Below are 18,027 nucleotides of genomic sequence, written 5' to 3' on the forward strand. Positions count from 1 at the left end.
ATTCATAAAAGAATTCGTAGGTCCTGATTTAGTAATTTACTTGCATTTTATGATACGGTGACAAGTGTGTTAGATAAGCAAGAATCGTATACAGTGATATTCTTAGACTTTGCAGAAGCATTTGATAGATTACCACATGATAGATTGTGTACAAGCTGCAGAGGATGGGAATAAACAGAATATTGGTTAGATGGATCAGAGACTGGCTCTCTGAATGATACCAGAATGTTGTGTATGATGGAAGTGTCCTCCAAAAAGGAGGGTAACCAGTGGTGTTCCTCAGGGTTCGGTTCTTGGGTCCCTACTGTTTAACTTGTTTGTAAACAATATATCATGTGTACTAACTGGGGATCTTCAGTTATTTGCTGATAATGCAATGTTGAGAAGAATTATAAGTAGCACTGCTGATGTTAATTCCTTTTGAGGAAGATTTTAATAGGCTTTTTACTTGGACAAAAGGGTAGGGTTGTAGTTTTAATATCAGTAAGTGAAAGGTGTATTTTGGTGTGCAGAAATAGAAATATAAGGCTGTTTGCTATATCGATGGTGCCATACTGCAGGAAGTGGATGAGATTAGAGATTTGGGAGTGATGGTTGACAGCAGACTGAAGTTTGGAAGGTATATTGCTAGTGTTGGAAAAGCTGCACATTGTAGTGCTGCTATGATAAGAAGTACTCTAACATGTAGGGATGAGGAGGTGGTTCTGCTACTGTATAAGGCACTGGTCAGGCAAAACTTGGACTATTGTGCTCAGATCTGGTCACATTGTTTTGAACGTGATGTGGTGACACTGGAGTGGGTCCAGAGGTGAGTCACTAAGACAATATCAGATATTTGAAATGCTAGCTGTGGAGAGTGGCTGAAGAAATGTGGATTGCAGAGTTTGGTGGATAGGAGGAAGAGAGGTGATATGATAAAGACATTTAAATTGGTGAGAGGATTTTATCAGATTAATCCAGAGGGGATTATAAAGAGTAGGTGAGAGAGGGAGAATCAGAGGTCATCCCTGGAAGTTATGTAAAAGTGGTGTGAAGAGGGGGTGTGAGGAGTAGATTTTTTACATGGAAAATTAATTGTCTGTGAATGGAAGGCATTACCAGAATGTATTGTTAATGTGGGGAGTATTAAAAATTTTAATATTCAATATGATAAATATGTTTTTAGTTGAATGAACCTCCCATGATGAGTCTGCTGATTCCATGGAGGGTGTAATAATAATAATAATAATAATAATATAGAAATATGAAGCAGGTGATTATAAGAGACTTAAAAACCAGCATGGGGTCTATTCAATGGATGGAAAAATTTGAAGGAAGAGAAGGATCAATAGTGTAAGAGGAGCTAGATAAGAAATATCTATTTGTAGCTATGGCAAAAAAAAAAAAAAAAAAGATATGGGGTAAAAGAGATTACTAGGAAGGCCAAAGAGGAATTACAAAGTGTAAAAAGAGAGAGTTAAAAGAACAGTTGCATGATGAGTTTAAGGCTCAAGTTAGAAAAAAGTAATTTTTATAGTATAGAAGGCAGAATTTAGAATATGAGAAGAAACTGCCACTGTGGCTGAAGAAAATTCCAAGGAATTCTTCCATTATGTAACCAGTCAGAGGAGAAATGATTGTAGACAAATGACCCTGCTAGATGGAGCTTGATACTCAGGTGTCAGTGCAGGAGATGTAGTAGGATTATTTAATGATCACTTTATTAGTCTGTTTATTCTGGTAAAGCAAGTTTTATTCCTAGATAGTTAATGGATTAGAAATGACTGAAAAGGGATCCATTTCAAATATCAAATGCTCTAAATGTCACTGCCTAACTGACACATATACATATAGAATTTAGCAAATTGGGATAATATTATTTGTGAAGGGACCGTGGATTTTTTAGGAGGTACACTTGCTTATTATTCTTGGTATTATTATAAATCCAGTTATCTTCTATAATAAAGGATATTACCAAAGCATTTGATAGGTTACCATATAATAAGTTGATATTTAAGTTGTAATGTATGGATTTGTGTCCTTTTAATGGAAAAGGCTTAATTCGATTCTCGTCACAATGAGAGGAATCTTTATATGGTTTTTTTTCAATTGAAGGTGAGTAAACTAATCTCATATGGAGGAAGCAGGTTTTTTTCTCCTGGAAACTCAGGTTTTTCATCTTGCATACAGACAAATCAACCTTGAGAACACATGTAATATACAGACAAAAATTACTAGGGTTAGCGATGTGCAGTAGATGGGTTTGGTGTAGGTCTGATGGTAGTAGTGATTTGCTGAGGTTGGTGGATTGAGTGGTAGTGACAGATAGTTGTAGAGTAGTGCCCCTCCCTCGATGAGTCTTTGGACTCCTTGGAGATATCACCTAATAATAATAATATAATAATAATAAAATCAGAGCAGTATTAGGGAGAAGGAAAGTTCTAAGTAGTGTTCCATGGGATTCAGTGATTATGCCAATGATAGCCACTTTAGGCCTTCAGTAAGTGGGGGCTGTGATCTCACATTAGATGAGGAATTTCATCTCCTGCCTAAAGACAATCGCAAATATCCATGCTCATGGTGAGATTTGAACCCACAACCTGTTAGTTGGATAGCATATACACTAATCACTCAGTCAACCAGCCTAGCACATGACAGGCTGGCCAGACATATGGCCAGCATACTGCAAGGGAAGAAATAATTCGAAAATATTGAGTTGGAGGGTGATAAGTAGCAATTTTTTTATGGAGCATGATAAGAGCATTGAATGCATAGTCTGAAAGGGTAAAGAGAGTGCAGGCAACAAATTTAGAATTGGCTGCCTGCACTCTCCTTATCCTTGACAAACATCCCCTTATGAGTTATGACTCCATGGAGGTTCTGAATAGTAATAAAAATCAATAAAGGTTTTATTTTCCTTTTTTTATTGGTTTGTTCTATGGAAGCTCTACTCCAATCATCTGCAGTTTAACCTTCTGACTATACCTTCCATCTGATTAATACAATGTAACACTGTAAAACTTTTAAATATCTTATATCTCCATATTTGAGCATTTCTGATCAAATATCATCTACTCTTGCTACCTTTCCACATTCCAGATTTGTTTCTGATGGCTTTTACCATGATTTTGTTTCCTAGGTTAGTACATCTGTCATAAGCATCCATGTGAAACTTCAAGTCATTCTATCAAGTTGTTTGATATTTAAGCTGTCTGAAGCAAAAGTATCCCTTGAAATGGACAAAATTGAGTATCATGCAGTTATAAAATTCTTTGTAAAAGAAGGTTTAACACCAAAAGAAATTCATTTGAAGTTCATAAAAGTTTATGGTCACTCTTCTCCTTCATTTTCAACGATTAAGAAATGGGCTGCCAAGTTTAAACATGGCTGTACCAGTTTTGAAGATGATCCACTTGAAGGACATCCAACAACCAGTAACAACACCAGAAATCATTGATCAAGTGCACGATATGATATTGGATGACTGCCGAGTCAAAGTGTGTGAAATTGCTGAGATTATAGGCATTTCAGAAGACCATGTAGGATATATTTTGCATGAAGAATTGCAAATGCACAATATGGGTGCCATGCTTGCTCACAGCAGATCAAAAATGCACTCTCATGAAAATCTCTGAACAGTGCTTGGAGCATTTTAACAAGAATAAAATTGATTTTGTGCATCAATTTATTACTATGGATGAGACTTGGATTCAATATTACACACCAGAATTCAAACAGCAGTCAAAACAGTGGACAAAAGCCGGTTGTTCAGTGCCAAAGAAGACAAAGTCAGTTCCATCAGCAGGAAAGGTCATGATTTTGGTGTTTTGGGATGCTGAAGCATTTTGTTTATTAATTATCTTGAAAAGGGTAAAACAATAATCAGGGAATATTATTCCGATCTTTTAACCAGACTAGACGAAAAAAATTGTGAGAAAAGATCCGGTTTGGAGAAGAAAAAAATCATCTTTCATCAGGACAATGCACCTGCCCACAAAGGTGTTTTGGCAATAGGCAAATTAAGGGATCTGCATTATTAATTGTTGGAACATCCACCCTTTTCCCCAAATTTGGCTCCTCTGACTTCTATCTCTTCCCAGAACTAAACCTTTCCTCGCTGGTCAGCATTTTTCTTCCTATCAAGAGGTGATTGCAGCTGTAGAGGGATATTTTACAGATCTTACTGAGAATCACGACAGGGACTGGATGATTGCGCTGGAGCATCACTGGAATAAATGTATTAGTCTTAAGGGAGATTATGTTGAATAATAAAAATAATTTTGAAATTATAAATTTGTTTTTTCATTGTTAGACCGAGAAATTTTCAGACTACTCTCGTATATGCACCTGATTGTATTCCTCATGATACCATTATTCTGCCACTACATATCTCATTTAACAGTTGTTCAGCATCGTGATTCCAGACATCGCACGTGTCTTTAATTTTTCCATTCGCTTATCGATTTTGCTTCCTTTTCACTGCTTTTCCTTTCATTTATAAGCTTTTGAAATAGCTTCCAGAGCATTCTGACACTATCATGATATTTAATGTTACTCAGAAGAATGAGATGGTAATTGATCAGAAAAGTAATTGAAAGTAATTGATGAGAAAGTATCAGGATGAGAAAGTAATTGAAGAGATGAAAGCAGAGTTGGTAAAGATGGGGCAAGGGATTAAGCATATGAGGAATGAACTGTAGAGAATTATGGATTTGCATGGAAATGTGAGGAAGAAGAAAGATCTGAAAGAAATATCGAATGATTTATGACTAACATTGTATGGGGATTCAATGATTAGAGGTGTGGTGAGTGAAAAAGTGCACAAGGTTTGTTTTCCGGGAGGTAGAATGAACAGGGTAATTGAAGCATTGAATAACAGGAGTACAAGCAAAAGAGTTGGTAGTGGTAGTCAGCACAGATTTGACCAGTAACAAGGAGAATGCAAGGATGATGTCAGGAGGCTGTTAGGGAGAGTGAAAGATAACAGTGTGGTAGGTAAGGTAGTCAACACATTGCTCAGGTATGATAATGATGAGTTGAGAAGATGAGTGAAGATTATAAAAGGCATACTAGCAGAGTTATGTGAGGATCAAGGAGTTCATTTTGTTAATGTATTGGATGAATTTGATGGACAGATTGAGCTATATAAAAGAGGTGGGCTGTATTTAATGGATTTGGTGTGAATCAGTTGGAGAAACTGTTGTTGCAAGAAAAAATAATGAATGCAGTGAATGGAAGATCTGAGCAAACAAGAGGTGTTGTGAAAGAGCAGGAGAGTAAGGTGGAAGAGATTGTGAATTTAGATGTGAGTGACACAAGTGAAGAGAAGGAGAGCAAAGGAACACAAGATGGACAGTGAAACAGAGTGGATCATGATGGACAGGGAGACACTATGTGAGAATTTTTTTTTTTTTTAGTTAAAAAAATAAAAGTGAGAAGTGTAGATGATAGTTTCAGGAGTAGATGTGTGAGCATGCAAGAAAGGACTCAGATAGTCAAGGATGTAGGGGTGACATTTAGGCCTGGGGAGGGATGTATTATTAGTGATGATAGAGGAGAGTGTGGATAACTTATATTCAAGAAATTTGGTCAGTGGGACTTGTTATAGAAACAAAAACGAACTAGTGTGCATGTTTACAAATGCTAATAGTAATCAAAACAAATAGAATGAAATTGTAGCATTGATGGAGTTCATTTGCTCAAAAATTGTTTAGTGAGACATAGTTGAATGAGGATAACATTCTGACAGGAATAGCGATGGAGGGATATGTAGTCTTGTAAGGGTAAGGTAAGGGTAGCAAAAGCGCAGTGGTTAGCAAATGAGACTAAAAGAAATCTTGGGGAGGTTTTTTTTTTTTTTTTGTGGCTAATAGATGGAAGAATGATTATGAGAGGAGGATGTTGGTCAGTGATAATGGGTGAATGATAAACACCAAGGAGAATATAGTGGAGGTGTTAAATGAACAGTTCATTAAAATATTCCATCTTTGTGATTGTAACATAATGCAGAACTTTGCTTTGGGAATCGGGGAGGAATCAGTGATGGTGAGTGAGCAGGAGATATATATATGAGGAATTGAATAAACTTGATGTCAACAAGGCCAAGGGACTTGATGATATATCACCACATCTTGAGGGAATGTTCCAGGGAGTTAATAACAGCTTTAACTTACCTTTTTTAGCATGAGTCTTAGATTGGTCCAAATTCCAAAAATGTGGAAGGAGAGCACAATTGTTCTGTTTCAAAAAAAGAGTGATAAGACTAAAACTTTGAATTATTGGCCAGTCTTCTTGTCTGCAGTTGTGGTCAAGATGTTATAGAAGCTAGTGAGGACATAGATTCAGAACTGGGTTGATAGCGCCAAAATTCTCTTTGTTGAACAGCATGGGTTTGCTAGAGTAAGATTGTGTTTTAGTAGTCTGCTTATTTATTATAACAAGGTGACAAATCCATTGGATAAGGGGAGGATGCATATACAGTAGTATATTTAGATTTTGCAAAGGCCTTTGCTAGATTGCCACATGGCAATCTAGTAATTAAATCGGAACAGATGGGGGAATGATATCCCAGAAGGGGAAAGTGATTAGAGGTGTGCCCCAGGCATCGGTTTTGCAGCCATTGTTCTTTAATTTGCATGTAAATGACATTGAAAGTTGTGTAAATTTACTTTATTTAGAGAGATAACTAGTTATCTCTCTAAATGAATGAATAATTAACATTTTCTTCAGATTTTCCCAAGAATCTCTTAGGTTTTGTTCTTGTTTTCAAATTCTTTATCATTTTTTTAAAAATAATATTTGTATATTTGAATCTAACCCTGTGTCTGAAATCTTCTGGATTTTGATAATTTGCTTTTCAATATCATATTCACTTTCATCCTTGCTTACTATTATATAATTTAAAATTGCCCATAGTGATTACCCTTTTCTTACTTTCTAGGCCAGTATCATCCTCCCATAATCAATGTTTCTTCTACTTGCCATATATCAAAAAGAATCTCTAGGATTTTTCTTGGTCTCATTGCCAAATTGCAGCTTATATTGCACTTTGCTCTCCTTACCAAGCAAATCATTTTCCTGGTGTCTCTCTCTCTCTCTCACTCAGTACTCCTCATGCAACTGATTATTATCCATATTATGTTGTCTCCATAATGTGTTCCTCTTCCAGATTGTATGCCTTAATCTCTTCATTCATCCATTTTGCACCTACCTTATATAATCTGTTTACCTTAAATATATTCAGATATTGCTGTTGTTAAACAGTTCTTGATTAGTTAAAATTTATACCATGTAATAAAACAACTATTAAAAAAAAACAGATTATTGATCTATGGATTTACTAGACATAAAAAGGCTAATCAGAATTTTATTAAGGTTGATTATTTTTATTACATTAATTTTATTTATTTATTTTATGAGGAAGGCATCCAGACAGGAATAGAGATAGAGAAATATCATGTTTTTTCATGAAGACAGACAGGACAGAAAGGGAGAAGAGTGCTGTTGATAGCAGCAGAAAAGTTATGCCATCATCAAAAGTGGAAATGCAATTAGCAAAAATTGGCAGTGCGTGTGGTGTGAGGTAGAGGCAGACAGAATGAAGTATGTATTTAGTTGGATGTTGTTATAAACCTGGTAATTGGAGGGCAGGGAGAAGAAAAAGTAAGCATAAGCAAATTAGTCTTACAAATAAGAAAAAGATAATCATTATAGGTAATTTTGATTATGATAATGTAAATTGGAATAACGAGATGGTATCTACAAGCAAAGATAATCAATTTCTGGAATTTTTAAGAGGCTCACCAGTGGATGTTATTATAAATGAGTTTTCAAATCTTACTCCAGTTGACGAGAGGGCCCGTGAAGTGATCACAGCAATTAGTGCTAATGAGACCCCCCCCCCCCCAAAAAAAAAGAGAATTCTGTTGATATGTGACCAGTAGAGCAATGATTAAGGATGGTATTGGTTTGTGAAATAATCATTGTGGAGGACATAGCTCTGATATTAAAATGAGCAGTTCATTTTAATATCAGACCTCATAAGTGTGATATCTTGCAGAACTCGAGTGCATTGGAAAGGAAAGAAGAGGAATACTGGTGGTGAGTGAGCAGGAACTATAAGAGGAATAAGGCTGTAGGGATTGATGATATATTATTATTATTATTATTAACATTTGACCTCCATGGAGTCAGAGCTCATCGTGGGAAGTACACACTATTGCACATAATGCTCATCCAACTGTGCTTTAAACTGATTCAATGTGTCTACACCGACAACACACTCAGGCAGTGAATTCCACTCACCAGCCACTCTGCATGCAAAAAATCTACTCCTTACTCCTCTGCTCCCACCCTCTTACACAGTTTCCAGTGATGGCCTCTTGTTCTATCCCCTGCTCTCATTCTATGAAAAATCTCTTTCAAGTCGATGGCATAACCTCCCCCCCTCACTAACTTACAGGGTGTTCGGGATAAATTTGACATATTTATAATTAATTATATTTTTCCGTAAGTTACATGTATTAACACACACTTCTCTTCATTTAAAAGTTTGGACCCTTCTTCATTCATATACAAGATGTCAGAAAGGATGGATAGCTGGAACCCACCTGAATCATGGAAGAGAATAACTTGTATCATGATGATTCGTGCCCGCCATCAAAATAAGGATATTACGACTGCTGCCCAATGCTCCCTGAATACAGTAAAAACAATCAGGCATGAACTAGAGACTTGCAATGGTGACTACGAGGATGTAGCAAGAAGAAAGATCCCTAGCAGACGATCTGATTGCGTTCGTACAGCAGAATTCCTCGCAAATCTGCAGGAACAGGTGTTGAAGAACCCTGGCATTGGAATTCGGGCTTTGTTCGTGGAGTTGCTAACTGTAGTCAAGCCCTGGATAACAAGGGTAGCCAATGGTAGGCCGTATGTATGGCAGCAGGATTCGGCCCCTTGCCACACCTCTGGGAAAAGTCAAAAATGGTTGTCTGAAAATTTCTACGACTTCACCAGTCCAAATGTTTGGCCTCCAAACTCCCCAGACCTTAACCCCATGGATTATTTTGTATGGGGCGCAGTTGAAAAAGACACCAATCGCACTTCTAGTAATACAAAAGCCCAGTTAATGGATAAAATTAAAACAGTTTTTGCGGCCCTTCCCAGGGAGACTGTAGCATCAGCTTGTTCGAGGTTCCGAAGCAGAATTGAAGCTGTGATCGATGCTAATGGTGGTTATTTTGAGTAAATCTTGTTGATAGTATTGTAATTAACTCTGCCTGTAATGTTTTTTTGTCAATTCATTAAATTTAATAGATACAAAGAAGATTTTCTTTTTCCTTACGAAACTGTCAAATTTATCCCGAACACCCTGTATATGTCTCAATCATATCCCCCCCCCCTTCTTCCTATTCACGAGGCTCTGCAACTTACATTCTCTCAATCTGTCCTCATACTCAACATTCCAAAGACCACTGACCACCTTTATGAATCTCTGGACCCTTTCCAACACATCCTCGTCACCATGAAAACAAAGCTACCAAATCTGCGCACAGTAATCCATATGAGGCCTGATCAAGGCCTTATACAATGGCATCATAACCTCTCTATTTCTGCTTTATATATCGTTGTGTGTTTTGAGGGAATGTACTACAAGGAAGTTAACAACAGCTTTGATATACCTTTTTTAACATGAGTATTAGATTGGAATAGTTCTAAAGGAATGAAAAGAGGGCAAAATTGTTCTCATGAGAGTTGTGATGAAGCTAAGTTTTGAATGGTAGGCTAAATCTGTGTGTCTGTAGTTGTGATTAGAGAGTTTACTAAGGACTAGGATTTACACTTATGTTGACAACAACAGCATAGATTTACTAAAGGAAGATCATATTTTAGCAGTCTTCTTGCTTATTATAACAAGATGACAAATGCATTAGACCAGGGAGATTTTCCAAATTCCTTGATCAATTGTTGTATGAAAATCTGATAATTAAATTATACCGGATAGATTTGAATAATAGATTCTGCACTGGATTGATGATTTGGCTGTCCATTAGGTATCAGCAGATTATGTATGGGAGAGTAATATCCCAGAAGAGGAAAGTCACTGGTGGTATCCCTGAAGGGTCTATTTTGGAGCCATTGCAGTTTAATTTATATGTTTTTTTTATTGGATATTGGTAAAGGTGTGCATGGTGATAAGCAGTTGTCTACAGATGATGCAAAGTTGGGAAGAACTGTGAGGAGTAAAGCAGATATGATAACTTTGTAGGAGAACTTGAATACACCTGGTGAATGGACAAGTGAGGGGATTAACCAGTTCAATGTTGCAAAGTGTAAGATTTTAAAATTCGATAAGCAAAGATGGGATGTGAATATACAATTGGTGGGATATCCTGGAGGAGAGTAGATGTGGGATCTGGTGTTGTAAAAAGATCCTAAAATTTCAAAGATACATTGCTAAGATTGAGTGGATAGCACAGAAGATTATGCAATAATGCAGAGAACTCTGACAAAGAAGTAAAGATGTTATGATTCCATTGTATAAAGCTTTGATCAGGCCACATATGGATTACTGTGCACAAATTTGGTCACCTGGATTTTCAAAATGAAGAGATATTGGAATGGGTCCAGAAATAATTACTAAAGATGGTCTCTGGAATGTTGAGTATGAAGACAGATTGAAGAAATGAAATTTGTAGAGTCTAGTGGACAGGAGGAGGAGGAGGAGAGTAATATAATTTAGACATATAATGTGGTAGGAGATATTATCAGATTAATGTGGATAAGGGTGTTCATAGAATGGGGAGAACAAGAGGCCATTCCTGGAAGCTGTATAAGAAAGGTATAATCAGGATGAGCAGGTGTGGAAAATGGTAGGTGATGGAATTAATTTCCTGAGAATGTTGCGGGCACAGAGATGGTGAATGTATTTAGGGCACAGTATGATAAGTTGTATGTGTGTGTGTGTGTGTGTGTGTGTAACAGTGGGGTCTCCCATGATGGGTCTTTGACTCCATGGAGTTCTGATGATAAAGAATTAAAAAATTCACTAAATATTGAGATCTGGCAATTGAAGTCGGCCAGCTGGGGCTTAAACACACCAAAGTCACCCCAATAGTTATAGATGCACTTGGTGCAATTTCATTGCACCAAATGAATTAAACATCATGAAGTGATCCATATATGATCTACAAAAAACAAACATTACTTGGAAAAGTCCATATTTTATTGACAGACTATTCTGATTCTTGGGTAGAATCTGAATTGCTCTGTATTACCAGTAAAATTGCTGTTTTTGAATGATATCTTGTTTTGACTGTGTATCAACTGTGTGAATGTAATAATAATAATAATAAGCATTTCCTGTTTAACGTATATAGTCTTCTTCTTTGTTATATAAGATACTTTTAACTTTATTATTTTTATTATTATTAACATTTGACCTCATGGAGTCAGAGACTCATCATGGGAGGTACATACTATCATACAATGCTCATCCAACTGTGTCTTAAACTGATTCAATGTGTCCACATCCACAACACACTCAGGCAATGCATTCCACTCACCAACTACTCTCCATGTAAAGAACCTACTCCTCACTCCTCTGTCCATGCCCTCCTTATACAGTTTCCAGCAATGGCCTTTTGTTCTACTCTCCACCTCTCTCTCATTCTATGAAAAATCTCTGCCATGTCTACCTGATAACAATCCCTGACCAGCTATATGTCTCAATCATATCCCCCTGTGGCTTAAACACACCAAACCCAACCCAATATCATTAACATACAAATTGAACAACAATGGCCCTGAAATCGATCCCCTGCAGCACACCAATGGTGACCTTTCTCTTTCGGGATACTGCACATCCCCCCCCCCCATATACAACTTTCTGATACCTATCTGACAGCCAATCACTGATCCAACTCAGAAGTCTATTATCCAATCCCATCTGATTTAATTTATATAAGAGCTTGTCATGTGGCAGTCTACCAAAAGCTTTTGCAAAATCTAAGTACACCACTGCATATGCATCTCACCTGTGCAAGGTATTTGTCACCATGTTATAATACATAAGTAAGTTAGTGAAACATGATCTCCCCTTAACAAACCCATGCTGATAACCACAGAGAATACCGCTGTTATCAACCCATTTCTGTATCCTATTTCTCACCAGTCTTTCCAATACTTTCACCACAACTCCAGATATAATGACTGGCCTATAATTTGAAGATACAGCCTTATCACCACCTTTATGCAGCGGAACAGTTTTACTCTCCTTCTGCTCCCTTGGAACCTGTACTGTTGTAAAATTTTTATTAAAATAAAGAGATTAAACAGGCATGACACTGCTACTGCTAATTCCCTGGAACATTCCCTTAAGATGCGTGGTGATATGTCATAAAATCCTATCGCCTTATTGACATCAAGTTTATTTATTACCTCAAATACATCCTGCTCACTCACAATTAAGCCATCATCGCCTATGTTCTTTACACTTAAGTTCCTCACGATTCCACCCTGATCAGTATTAAACAGCCTTGTAAATTGATCATTGAATACCTCAAACAATGTCTTCACAGTTACCATTCTACCACTTTCATCCCTTAACTCCATCCTGCCATGATCATTCTTCCTTTTACTTGCCGCATATCTAAAAAACTCTTTAGAATTTTTTTTTGCTTGTTTTGCCAATTTCTTCTCTTACGCTACTTTATTAACTTTATTATTATTAAAAAAATGTAGCATGCCGTTTAAGGAAGAAATTCGTTAACCTAACCTGTTTTCAGAATGAAATATTGTACATAATAAAATTTTTCTTAATGATTTGTATATTTGATTAAATTTCTACAGGGCTTCATAGTTGAAGAAAGGCTGCTGAATCTAATGGCTTCACTAGAAGAAAAACAATGTCAGTTGCTCACCTTGAATTCAATATTTAATGTAAGATATATATTAACAATATATAAATACGCGTGTGTGTGTGTGTGTGTGTGTGTGTGTGTGTGTGTGTGTGTGTGTGTGTGTGTGTGTGTGTGTGTGTGTGTGTGTGTGTGTGTGTGTGTGTGAGTGTTTGTGTGTGTGTGTGTGTGTGTGTGTGTGTGTTGTTTGCTACTTTATCTATTTAGAATAACTGTTTGTGTACATACTTATTAGTTTATAGATTTTTTATAGAAAAATGAACAGATTAAAGAGTAAAAAGATATTATAATATTAAAAGTTATTGCTCACTGCAACATTATACATTTTTTTAATGCCAGATAATGATTTAAATAAGTAAGGCAAGATGACATTGCAAATATTGAGCAATTACTTTCTGAGTATATTTAATTTTGTTAAGGCTGCTTCTCATGATCATTTCTAGCATAATTTTATTACAGGATACTATGTAGACCAGCACAATCCAACATATATCCACCAGTTTTCTTCATTAATACAGTGTTACTTGTGTGTCCCTGCTTTAGATTTTCTCTTAGTCTTTTAAAGGTGTTTTTATATTTATTCACCAATATTTTGACCTCTCCTCTGGACCTTTTTCCTATCATTTTTGTTTCAGATTTTGTAATCTTTTATTCATTTATTTCAATCTGTGGCTTATAGCTGAAAAAATCTGTAAATAATCAAGTTGATTTAATTATTTTCCACGATCTCTCCTTTATCATGAAAGCATCAATAAGAGGTACAATTTACAAAAAAAAAGCTATATGCAATCAACACTATAAAAAATAGTGAGCAAACCAAAGACACTTAAAGTTAAAAAATAAAATAGTAATAATTATCCTAAAAGTTAACAACATTATCATATTAGCTGAGAGGAAGGTATAGCAGAATTGCAGTCTTCCAAATCTTTTGACATCTGAGGGAGCCATACTTATTGAGTATTTTTTATTCATCATATTTCTTAGAGCTTAGTAGGTAGAAGTATATAGGGCTGGGTGGGTGGTACATTCATGAGGGCATGTATAATGCTTGCCATTCTTCCTGTTCTAGCCAAAGTAGGCAAACTTGCAGAGACATAGAACTTTTTATTTCCCAAAGTAATGCAAGGATAGATTATGAATTTAAGTCAGTGGATAATGGATGCTAATTTACTGTGGTTTGTATGTGGTTTTGAAGATGTATTTTTGTTAATACAACAGCTATATTTTTAGATTATGTTTTTTTCAGTTGCTAGAGTATTTAAAAAATGCAATTCCCAGACAACATAAAAACAACATAGTAAATTATCATCCTTCTCTGCTCACTTAAAAGCAATCTTTTATTATTATTATTATTATTATTATTCAGGCCTCCATGGAGTCAAAATACTCATTGTGGGAGGTCCTTCCTAAGAGCATAAAGTCTGTCAAGACTCATCGAGGGGAGGTCCCCCCTAAGAAACACAAAGTCTATCATACCACTCCTTAAACTCATTGACCGTTCTCGCTCTCACCACTCCATCAGGCAATGCATTCCATGGTTCAATCACGCTCCATGCAAAGAAACCACTCCGAGGTCTAAAGAGTCAAATGCTGCTGCAAGTTCCAAACATTAGACTGAGAGAAATATATTAAACACATTTAGTACCACCACCAGAACCAATGAGAGTGAATTACAGCCCTGATGAAAATAAAATTTTTGGTCCCTCTCCCCCTTCCAATCAAAGTCAGAGTGGCTAAATAACCATACTATCAAGAAAAACAAAAACAACACAATATAGTCAGGTCTTAGGTCTCCTTCCCAACTACTAGGCCCTTGGAATTTGTAATGGCTTCTCCTCACTCTCATAATCTCTGAGCACATCACTATGACCTTGCAGACTATGGCTTAGACTAGTGATAAACGTGAGAAATCAATAATAAATTAAAATTAATTTTTTAGTACATTTTCATTATTCAAAGAACATAGGTTGCATTCTTTTAGCTCTAAACTTTTTTTTTAGAGATCAGTAGGCCACCTCATCATCTTGAGTGTATTGTTGCTTTTTGCCTTACATTACATCAGCAATCATTCCATATTTCTAATCCTAACTGGTATTATATATATATATATATATATACATCCTAACTGGTATTTTATATATATATATATATATATATATATATTTGAAAAAAATAGATTTAATGACTCCACGACCGAGATAACATATAAAGATTTTAATGATAAATACTACTAGTTTCGGCATATAGCAGCCTTCTTCAGGTATTTATAAAGGAAAGGAATACTAATAAACATTGAATTATTTAAACAAACTGGAAATTACGGTACAAATTGCCTCACATAATCGATACATAAAATACTTGCATATCTAACATTTCTTGCTTCTAAGGCATTTCTGACTGAATCATTCCACCTAGTCCTTGGTCTTCCTCTGTTTTGCTAAGTTTTCTTCACCCATTCTATTTAAGTCCATACCATCTTAGATTAGCTCTGCTGACACATTCTTAAATGCTAATAATGTCAAGTTCCTTTCTAATATCTTCATTTTTAATATGATTCTGTCATTGATGCCATCGTTTCACTCTCCTAATTTTTCTCAGAACCCTCATATCTGTGGTCTCTAGTCTTTGATCAAGTACTTTATTTCTAACTCAGCTCTCAGATCCATAACTTAAAACTGGTTTAAATGCTATTTTGTATACTGCTAGTTTTTTTTTTGGTGTTTTAGCTAATTTCTCTCTTATTCCATATAAGTTTATTCAGCTGGCTACCCACCATACCAGCTTTGCTTATTCTGTTGTCTATTTCCAGATTTAACCTGCCATCTTCACTGAAAACTGTACCTAAATATCTGAAATAGTTTACTTGGATCTCCATTCAGAATATAGCTGAAGTTTTCTATGATCATGCCTATTTTTATAGTTTTTTTTATTGTTGATTTTATATAATTATGGTCAGTGGTCAGATCAGTTTGAAAGCACCATGTAATATGGTGCACAGTGAAAGGTATCTAACTTCAAGGCCCAGCCAAATGTTACTTCTTCTCCCAACCAGAAACACTACCACATAATGCTGTACTTCCCACCAACTTCCCAAATATGGAACAACATACAGACATTCATACACCACAAAGAACCTTTCATGGAATACACACTATTTTGGTTAAACAATGGAAACATAACCAACATTAAAGCAGTCATCATCATCATAACAACTATGTACTCTATCTAGACATACAGATGTGACAAAATATATGGAAAAGAAACAGGCCTAGATATACTTAGAAAGCTGAACAACCAAATAAAAGAAATCATCACAGACACAATATACAGAAAGAAGATAACAAAACACCAATGGTGGCAGATAGGTCTCCTCTCAGAAGAATTTGAAGAAAACATACAAATCATAGAAATAAAAGTTCCACCATAAAGAAAAACATTAAAAGAAGCCCATAGACCACACTTTGAAAAGTAACAATGATGACAAAATTTTTATCTGTGAGAGTCAACATGGATTTGTGAAGGGGCACTCTTGTTTTAGTAATATGCTAGCCTTTTATAATAAAGTTACAAGAGCAGTAGATGAGGGAAAAGCATATACTGCCATTTTCTTGGATTTAGCAAAGGCATTTGACAGGGTGCCACATGATAAGCTGATATTTAAGTTGCAGCACATGGGTTTGGATGTCAGGTTAGTCAACTGGATTTGGGATTGGCTGAATGGAATGCCTTGAAACTGCCCCACCATACACAACTCTCTGATAGGTATCAGAGAGTTGTGTATGGTGAGGCAGTTTCAAGGAGACAGAGGGTTACAAGTGGAGTCCCACAGGGCTCAGTACTGGGACCTATATTGTTTAGCCTTCATATCAGTGACATTGCAGGGGGGGATATTCAGTTGTTTGCAGATGATGTGAAGCTGGGAAGGGTTATTAGTAATAGTGCAGATGCGATATCCCTGCAAGAGGATTTCAATAAGCTAGATGGACAAATGAATGGGGGTTTCGGTTTAATGCAGCAAAATGTAAGGTTTTGAGGTTTGAGACACATGGATGGGACACTGCATATTCTGTTGGAGGAGATATACTGAAGGTAGTTGGGGAAACAAGAGATCTGGGGTTGATGATTGATAGAAACCTGAAATTCAGGGGACATATTGCAAAGGTGATGAAGGTGACACAGAGGATTGCTACAATAATGAGAAGGATGCTGACCTGCACAGATAAAAGAGTTTTCATTCCGTTGTATAAGGCCCTGATCAGACCACAGACTATTGCTTTCAGATTTGGTCCCCAGGATTTGAAGGGGTTAAATTAACTGTTTAAAGGGTACAAAGGCAGATAACAAAGATGGTTTCAGGACTATACAATGTTAGTTATGAGGATTGGCTGAGGGAATGTGGACTGCAGAGTTTGGTGGATAAAAGAAGAAGGAGAGGTGATTAAGACATGATTGAGACTTTTAAACTGTTGAGAGGTGGTTACAGAGTTGACACTGAGGAGTTCTTTTGCTTGGTTGAACAGCAGGAAGGAGTGATGACAAGGAGCCATCCCTGGAAGTTACAAAAGGAAACTGTGAGCAAGAGGGTGAGGAGTGGTTTCTTTGCATGGAGGGTGGTTGAACTGTGGAATGCATTGCCTGATAGAGTGGTGACAGCAAGAACGGTCAATGAGTTTAAGGAGTGGTATGATAGACTTTGTGTTTCCTAGGAGGGACCTCCCATGATGAGTCTTAATGGACTTTGTGTTTCCTAGGAAGGACCTCTCATAAAGAGTCTTTTGACTCTTTCTAGGACTAAATAATAATAATATATACATATGTATGTGTATATATAAGTGTATAAGTATGCTATTATATATTTGTATATTTGTATATATTATTATTATTATTATTACTACGGGCTACTCCAGGAGTCCTTAGACTCATCGAGGGAGGCCCTAAACATCATGTTCACACAGCTGTTCAACATTCTTACAGTATCTATCATACCTTGCCTTGAACTCGCTCACTGTCATAGCACCCACAACAGACTCTGGCAGCTTATTCCACTCATTTACCACTCTAAAAGTAAAGAACCCAGCTCTAACACCCCTGCTAACCACGCTCTTGCCCAGCTTCCACGGGTGTCCCCTAG

At 36.4% G+C, this 18,027-nt stretch overlaps 1 protein-coding gene across 1 annotated transcript in view; it reads left to right on the forward strand.

Moving 5' to 3' along the window:
- The window catches only part of LOC150097776 (dynein regulatory complex protein 1-like), a 303,397-nt gene that overhangs the window by 232,297 nt on the left and 53,073 nt on the right, over positions 1-18,027 (forward strand). Inside the window, exon 14 of the mRNA XM_090406989.1 lies at positions 12,829-12,918. Within this exon, the coding sequence (XP_090263115.1) occupies positions 12,829-12,918 (90 nt within the window). The remainder of the gene's footprint in view (positions 1-12,828; positions 12,919-18,027) is intronic.

This window comes from Typopeltis vanoorti, chromosome 17 (assembly GCF_054136105.1).
Source record: "Typopeltis vanoorti isolate ZY-2024b chromosome 17, IOZ_Tvanoo_1.0, whole genome shotgun sequence".
Taxonomy (NCBI): Eukaryota; Metazoa; Arthropoda; class Arachnida; order Uropygi; family Thelyphonidae; genus Typopeltis; species Typopeltis vanoorti.